At 38.3% G+C, this 9,006-nt stretch overlaps 1 protein-coding gene across 1 annotated transcript; it reads left to right on the forward strand.

The window, feature by feature from the left end:
• The first annotated feature begins 2,324 nt into the window (after window positions 1-2,324).
• LOC109244699 (exportin-2) lies at window positions 2,325-8,607 on the forward strand. The gene is made up of 2 exons (XM_019411832.1): window positions 2,325-5,441; window positions 8,095-8,607. Exon 1 carries the CDS (start codon window positions 2,497-2,499, stop codon window positions 5,422-5,424), a length of 2,928 nt encoding a protein of 975 aa, XP_019267377.1. The 5' UTR covers window positions 2,325-2,496; the 3' UTR covers window positions 5,425-5,441; window positions 8,095-8,607.
• Window positions 8,608-9,006: the final 399 nt, after the last annotated feature.

The following is a 9,006-nucleotide window of genomic DNA, read 5'->3' on the forward strand; positions in this document are numbered from 1 at the left end:
GATTGGAATGATTATGAACTATACTTAAAGACTAAAAGTAAAGTAGATGACGATTGATTTCGAAGAACTAGAGATTAGCATAATTGGGTTGTTATCAGTATGAGAAATAAGGCTCATGACATGACAGGTGCAAGATTTTTATCTTGAAATTGACAATGTTAAATTTCACTATTAATGTTCTATTGATACTCTCAAATTCAGTAGGTTATTATCCTATTATTCTGACTCAGGTTCCTCTCTGGATTAAACCTAAACCGCTTAAATAAGCTAATATGAAGTGCGATGAAACTTGCAAGAATCTATTGGTAAGAATGGTCTAAGAGAAACTTCTTTCGATTACTTTAAAGAAGTACCAAAATAAATTAAGGCATGCGTTGCAACAATATTCAATATTATGCTCCTCTTCCGATTAAATACGATAATGAATAAAATCACAACTAGAGTTAAAACTCTTCCAATAAATTCAAGCAATTAAACAATAATAAAATCCATGGATAACAATCAAGTCACAAAATCATATCGTACCCTAAGGGAAACTAATAGATAATTATGGAGAAAGTCATCACAAGTAGAGTTAAAGAGTAAGAAAATATCAATCCAACGTTACAATCCAAACTCCTGTATCAAATTGATGGAAAGATAATAAAATCACGTGTCTTGAAGCCTCCAATGCTTTCCAAAAGCTCCCAAGGTTAAGAGTCCTCTCAAAATCATATTTTTGATGTATTTATACCGTGTATAAGCAGATCCGGACAAAACTAATCTTTCCAAGCCGAAGTGGAAAATTATTCTAAGAAAAATACACAGGCGCACCGCGTTGCGCCAGTGGGAAAGTTCATAGAGCAGGTTTTTTTCACTCTACAGGAATAGTGTACTAGCACCTTGTGCCCCGCAACAGGCCCCGTGGAGCGGAAGTGCATTTTTCTCCGAGTAATTTTTTTCTGACATTCAGACTTGGTCCTCGATCCCCGAACACGATCCCAACTTAATTTTTTGAGCTTCTACTCAAACTTCAAAGCTCCAAATCATCCACTTTAGCTCCAAACTTGTTTCTTCACTCGAAATCACATCCTACACAACACAACACCATACTAAGTACAAATTATTAGCAATTAGGTTAAAATACAATCAAAAAGTGTGGTAATTAGAGTGCGAAATATAGTTAAAAACAGTGAGCTCCTAGCCTACCATCAATAGACAAGGACTTTCTGGCACATAAGTATTTTTGTAAGCTTATGAAACCTAAAGTTTCTCAACGATTGAAGTTTTTTCTCTCTCCATTTCTTTGGAAGTTGAATTGAAAGTTAAAAGACTACATATAATTTTGTAGAAAAGGAGTTGTGTGTACAATAATAAAATGGCATCGACATGGATTTGATTGATGGCTTATCCTCCTAGATGAGTAAACTGCATTTCTCTTTTCCCTTTAACTTCCTTTCGACCTCTTCAATCTTGTTTTACATAGTTAACTAACACGAAGACAACAATCCAGCGGAACAAATAACAATTAATAAGCTGTGAGATTTAAATTGTAATACTTTGGTTCGAATTGTACAATTTTATTTTTCATTTCCTACTTTTACTTCTATAAGCTTCCCAATAATAACGATATTGCGGAAATTATGTTTCGGAATTGTCCGCTTATAGCAAGAAAAAGTGTCTATTGATACAATTTCACTTCATGACACGGCAAAGAAAAACAAATTTACTGACAACTACCTCTTTCTCTTCTCTCAAGTCTACAACAAATAAGGGGGAAATGCAAAATTCGAACCTACATAAAAAATCACTTTTTTCAAGTCTTTAATACTTCATTTTTTTCAAAATTTTCACTCAAATCATTCACAAAACTCAAAAAAATAACTCAAAATTATATTCATGTCCAAACACAACTCTAAATTTCAAATTTCATTTTCACTTGAGAAAATGTTTCACCATTTTTTGGAATTTTACAATTCTTATGTCCAAACGCCCACTTAGACTAAGATAGGTCATTTCTCAATCACTTACATTTTTAGACACTCAGTTAGACTATTACCTCTAAGATACTTAACTTATGTCGAAAATGTAACTACTTCTCCAGAAAAATCACTTTTAGCCTGCAATTGAAACTATTTATATTCGTTAGTCGCAAAAGTATATAAAATTTATATATGTTTGCATATAACATACAGAAATGAGTATATATAAAATATATATGTTTTTCTGACTATTATGTTAAGAGTGCTATACTATATCATTTTTCCCAAAAGGGAAATGGCACTAAGCCCAGGCCCATTAAAGTAGACAGCCAGCTTAAATTCCAAATTCCCCCTAGTCCCTCCTTCACTCAGTTGTTCAAATTCCTCTCGCTCGGCCAATCGCAAATCCATCGCTCGGAAAAGGTACTCTTCAATCTCCATATTTCAATTCCAAAAAACCCTAGTTGCATTCATATGCTATACGTATATCTATAGATCACAAGTTTTTCAATATACTCTGAAGTAAAACCCTAGAATGGAGTGGAACCCCGAAACCCTACAATTTCTGTCCCAATGCTTCCTTAATACGCTATCTCCGTTACCGGAGCCACGCCGTCGAGCTGAAGCGGCACTTGCCGAGGCCTCTGAGAGATCTAACTATGGCCTCGCCGTGCTTCAGCTCGTAGCTGAGCCTTCTGTTGATGAGCAGATTCGTCATGCTGCTGCCGTTAACTTTAAAAATCATCTCAAGGCCCGTTGGGCTCCATCTCCTCCTAAAGAACCAAATGTTCCATCCTTAACCCCAATTTCAAACTCTGAAAAGGAGCTTATTAAGAGTTTGATTGTTTCTCTTATGCTTAAGTTGTCACCCAAGATACAGTCTCAGCTCAGCGAAGCATTGGCCGTGATTGGTAAGCATGATTTCCCGTTACAGTGGCCCACTTTGTTGCCTGAGCTTGTTGCCAACCTTGTTAGTTTGACACAAGCGAATGATTATGTTTCTGTTAATGGTGTTTTAGCTACGATTAATTCTTTGTTTAAGAAGTTTCGATATCAGTTTAAGACCAATGAGTTGCTTGTCGATTTGAAAGAATGTCTTGATAAGTTTGCGAAGCCACTTTTGGAACTGTTTAAAAGAACAGTGAATGTAATCGATCAAGCTGTGGCATCTGGGGCTGCAGATGCAGCGACTCTGAAACTGTACGTAGAGTCTCAGAGGTTGTGCTGTAGGATATTTTATTCGTTGAATTTTCAGGAGTTGCCTGAGTTCTTTGAGGACCATATGGATGAGTGGATGATTGAGTTTAAGAAGTATCTCACTGTGAAGTACCCCGTGCTTGAGGACAGTGGGAATGATGGTCTTGCTGTTGTCGATGGCCTGCGTGCTGCAGTGTGTGAAAATATTGGTCTTTATATGGAGAAGGAGGAGGAACTGTTCCAGAAGTACTTAAGCGGGTTCGTGGAGGCTGTATGGAGTCTTCTTGTGGTTTCATCTGCATCTTCTAGCAGGGAACGACTAACTGTTACTGCTATCAAGTTCTTAACCACTGTTAGTACAAGTGTTCATCATGCTCTCTTTGAAAGAGATGACATTTTGGAACAGATTTGTCAGAGTATTGTTATTCCCAATGTGATGTTGAGGGATGAGGATGAGGAGTTGTTTGAAATGAACTATATTGAGTTTATTAGAAGGGATATGGAAGGGAGTGATCTTGACACGAGGAGGAGGATTGCATGTGAACTGCTCAAGGGCATTGCCATGCATTACAAAGTCAAGGTCACGGAGAAGGTTTCCCTTCAAATCAAAAATTGTTTGGCCTTGTTTGCTCAGAATCCAGAAGCAAATTGGAAATATAAGGATTGTGCTATCTATTTGGTCGTCTCCCTTGCAACTAAAAAGGCAGGTGGTAGTTCAGTCTCAACTGATCTTATAGATGTTGAGAACTTTTTTGGTTCAGTTATTGTACCTGAGCTGCAAAGTAGGGATGTGAATGCTTTTCCAATGTTGAAGGCAGGTGCATTGAAGTTCTTTACTATGTTTAGAAATCAGCTGCCAAAGGCTGTTGCAATGGCATTGCTTCCAGATGTTGTGCGTTTCCTTGCTGCAGAGTCCAATGTAGTTCATTCTTATGCTGCGAGTTGCATTGAGAAACTCTTGCTTGTCAAAGATGAAGGGACACGAGCAAGATATACAGCCACAGATATTAGTCCCTTTTTGCTTGTGTTGATGTCGAACCTTTTCAGTGCCTTGGAGAAGCCAGAATCCGAGGAGAATCAATATATAATGAAGTGTATCATGCGAGTGCTTGGAGTTGCTGAAATTTCTCGTGATGTTGCTTCAGCTTGCATAACTGGTCTGACAAATGTTCTCAACAGAGTCTGCCAGAACCCAAAAAATCCTATCTTCAACCATTATCTCTTCGAATCAGTCGCTGTTCTTATTAGGAGAGCCTGTGAGAGGGATCCTACTCTCATATCTGCTTTTGAAGGAAGCCTTTTCCCTAGCCTCCAGATGATTTTAGCTAATGATGTGAGCGAGTTCTTCCCTTATGCATTCCAACTGTTGTCCCAGCTTGTTGAGTTGAATAGACCTCCTGTACCTCAGCACTACGTGCAGATCTTTGAGATTCTCCTTTTACCTGAGTCATGGAAAAAGTCGGCAAATGTTCCTGCTCTTGTTCGCTTGCTCCAAGCATTCCTTCGCAAGGCACCCCATGAGCTTAACCAACAGGGCAGGCTGTCTAATGTTCTGGGTATTTTCAATACACTAATTTCATCTCCCAGCACAGATGAACAGGGGTTTTATGTGCTCAACACGGTTATTGAAAACCTTGGGTATGATGTGATATCACCTTTTGTTGGCCACATTTGGGTTTCACTTTTTAATCGGCTGCAGCATGGCAGAACAGTGAAGTTTATGAAGAATCTTGTGATATTTATGTCTCTTTTCTTGGTCAAGCATGGGTTACAAAATCTTGTGGTTTCGATGAATGCTGTTCAAAAGGATGTCTTCCATACAATTGTGGAGCAATTTTGGGTACCTAACCTCAAGTTAATCACAGGATCAGTTGAACTCAAGCTGACTTCAGTTGCTTCAACTAAACTAATATGTGAATCTTCAACATTATTGGATTCTAAGGTTCGGGGCAAAATGCTTGACAGTATTGTTACTCTTATCTCTAGGCCAGAGGAAGAGAGACTGTCGGAGGAGCCAGACGTTCCAGACTTTGGGGAGACTGTGGGTTATAATGCAACTTTTGTCCATCTTTATAATGCTGGGAAGAAAGAAGAGGACCCTTTGAAGGAAGTGAATGATCCAAAGCAATATTTGGTGGCTTCCTTGGCAAATCATGCTGCTAGTTCCCCCGGGACATATCCACAACTTATTAGGGAAAATCTTGAGGCAGCAAATCAAGCAGCACTTCTTCAGCTCTGCAGCTCCTATAATCTTTCAATTGTTTGAGAACAATCTGGGTGGTGGTATGCCTTCTTCTTGGTGCTTTTTTGTCCCGTTTAATTGTCATTTGATGTTGTCCAATCAATACTTCTCATTTTTAAGGATTAATCTTAATGGTAGTGTTTGGAATTTTTGTGTCGTACATCTTTATTTAAATGACTCATTGAAAAGAAGATTCATTGAATCTGTCTTAGAATCCTGTGTTCAGGTTATCAGCAATTATTTTTTCTCTCACTGTTCTACTCGAAGGAAAATAAATTGATAGAAAAGTTATGCTTGCAGATATTACCTAATTAATTATTTTAGGTGATAATAGAGTTGCTTGAGTTAACAATCGTTTTGCTTTTTTTCTTTTTCTTATTGTGCCATTAGTTTGACTATAACGAACGACTGTTTATTGAATTGTAGAGTCTGGTCATTTTGTCACATTGAGCATTGTAAAAGTAGGACAGCTTAACTTTTTTTGGTTTAGCTACATTTATTGTGGTGGGAATTGTGATAGTTTAGTGCGCCAAGTTGCTTATATCAGATATCCCTGATGTTTAATATGTGTGCTTCGTAAGTGGCTGCTTCCTGCTCATTGAAGTTAGTTTGCAGTTCGAGGTTCTTTATGCGATTTTTTAGGCTGCCAAGCATTTTTGCGACATTTTTTGCTTATGATAAATTTTAGCTTAATCATATGCTGATGAACATATGTTTTGTTCAGCCCCCAGTCCCTTTGCTTAACAGAAAGATTATACAGTGCAGGATTCACATCACAACTTTGAATCTGTGCTGGTGAACTAGGTCTAGTATTTAAATGGAGAAAGGCAGGGCAAGAGGAGCCCACCCATTATTCACCAAGTTCCAAGCTAGAAACAATGTATTTATTGGTTATTAAAAAAAAGGGCCTTTGTTCAGAAAAAAAGAGTTGTCTGATGGAGATTTGTGACAACAACAACAACGACCCAGTAAAATCCCACTAGTGGGGTCTGGGGAGGGTAGTGTGTACGCAGACCTTACCCCTACCCCGAAGGAGTAGAGAGGTTGTTTTTTCGAAAGACCCTCGGCTCAAGAAGACAAAAAGAGGCAATATCAGTACCACCGTAGAAATCATAGGAAATATAACAACATGAAAACCAGAAGGTAGATGCAAAGCAAAAGTGATCGCCAGTAAATAGACCCGGCACTATGAGAAACGAAAGAGTAGTAAGACACAACATTGCCACTAGCTATATTGGACAAAACCCCTACCAGACTAGTCTCACAAAGGTACGAAGTAAGGCAAGACTCAACTACCTCCTAACCTACAACCCTAATACTCGACCTCCACAGCTTCCTATCAAGGGCCATGTCCTCGGAAATCTGAAGCCTCGCCATGTCCTGCCCGATCACCTCTCCCCAATACTTCTTAGGCCGCCCTCTACCTTTTTTCGTGCCCTCCACAGCCAACAGCTCACACCTCCTTACCGGAGCATCTAGGTTTCTCCTCTGTACATGTCCGAACCATCTGAGCCTTGCTTCCCGCATCTTGTCATCAATGGGAGCCACGCTCACCTTCTCCCGAATATCATCATTCCTGATGGAGATTTGTAACTTATGCGAAATATACAATTCGCCTTATCAGTGAAAAGATTAATCTATATTCATTGGTTCCTGTCTCATAATCTTATACTTGAAGGCATGTTGTAATATGGCTCAAGCTGCTGATACAGACACATTCAAGGATGCTTGTCACCATCGCAGACTGACCCTTTTTATGGCTCGGTTTATTTTTGTCTTCAAAGAACGTTCCCAGTTTGCTTCTCGTGTTTGTATGTTTGCTGTCCTTCTACCTTCTGCATTCTATCTCTCAGTTTTCACATTCCTCTCTTTTCCTCTATCGGTGGAGCATTCTTAGTTAGAAAAGGCCATGCTTTCTCCAGCCTTGGTTTTGCCTCTTATTAACCTGTTTGTATGTGTCAGATGAATCTTATTCTGTCTTTTATGAAATCAGAAATTTCAAAATTTATGATCTTTGCATTTGGCATTTGCCTAATTTACTGACTGAACTTGTTTTGGAACTTCCTTGCATAACATGTCTCGTGATGCATTGGCATCTGCATATCCTGGCATTACTTCAACTTCATATAATTTGGGTTTCTTGTGTGTTGGAATGTTTCCTACGTTTATCAGCCCCGAAACGAAAAACTAACTACAGCTATGAATATTGTTCAATGAAATGTCACGGGTTTAGGGCAGATAATGTGCCTCTGCCCCTTTTTGTTAAAGGATGCACCATTGATGAGCGGATATTAAGTAAAATGTCTTGACTTGACGCTGAATAACTCGAATCTATATCTCTATTATCTATTAGGCACTTGGCAATATGATGGTCAAGCTCAGTTCTGTGCTTGTATCTTTGTTTGTCATCACTTCATTATGTTGCATGAACTCATGCTTAAGAAAAGGGAATTGGGTTACGCATCCATTTTTACCATTGTTCTTGAAATTTCTTGCATGGTCGATTTTGTTATCTCTTGTTTTGTTTCTTTCTTTAACTCTGCCATGGACTAGGACTTCACTTCTTAAGGTCTTAAATCTGTCGTTTGACCTCTGTTTTCTCATTTCAATGTACCTTTGGATCTGCTTTATCCACAGGGCGCCTTTCAACTTATATGCCTTTTAAGTTATTTTTATATGCCTGATTTCTCGCAGGTACTCTCAGGATCTGTCATCAAGAAGACGTGTTCGTGGGTGCTCCGGAAATTGGTTCTTCCCTCCTTGCACTTCTCTTTTATGTTGCTTATGGATCTGCTTATGGAAACCTTTCTCTTTTATGTTGCTTATGGATCTAGTTTGCAAGTCGTCTTTTTTCAGTTGTGGAGTTTGCACTGTGCGTCCAGCTTTCCTTCTTTCATCTTCCTGTCGCCAGTGGCAGTAGCCTCTATTGCCTCTACATTTCCAAATGAGAAAGGTTTAGTCTTAGTCTTGAGGGATATAGTCAAGGGTTTGCTTCATCAAGGGTTTTGATGTGTATGTGGTCAAGAAAAAATAGAAATGGTCAAACACCTAAAATTTTCAAGGTTGAGTTGTTGTCATGGTCATTTTTCTATTTCGTGCTTGTTAAACTTTGTGCTCACTGCTTCTACGGTGGAATATAATCATTGCGGCATCTGGTGTATCAGGATTCAGGATAGCATTTTTATATGTTTTTCTCCCCTTTTTAAATTTTCTTTCAAGTTCATCTGGATTAGTGTATAATTAGCAGGACTATAAGATTGGATAGCTATCAGTATGTGTGGTTATTATAGCACGTTATGAAAGGAAAATTATAGTTTCGATGTAGAATTTCAAAATACCATAAAAGGAGGAGCAAATAAATCGTTGTCTTTTATTCTGGATCGAATCGTTGTCTTTTATTGTGGTGTAAATTTTATCTCATCGGCCCTTCGTTTTATAAGTTTTGACATATACCATCCCTAACATGTGTGGTAAATCTTTTATACTACTATAATTTTGTACATCTTATGATTCTCTTTATTGTGTATTACTCTTTTAGTATAATACACGTCGCTTTAGATTTTTAAGAATAAAACACAACTCAAACACGAGAATTTCATAAATATA

Source organism: Nicotiana attenuata, unplaced genomic scaffold (genome assembly GCF_001879085.1).
Source record: "Nicotiana attenuata strain UT unplaced genomic scaffold, NIATTr2, whole genome shotgun sequence".
Classification (NCBI taxonomy): Eukaryota; Viridiplantae; Streptophyta; class Magnoliopsida; order Solanales; family Solanaceae; genus Nicotiana; species Nicotiana attenuata.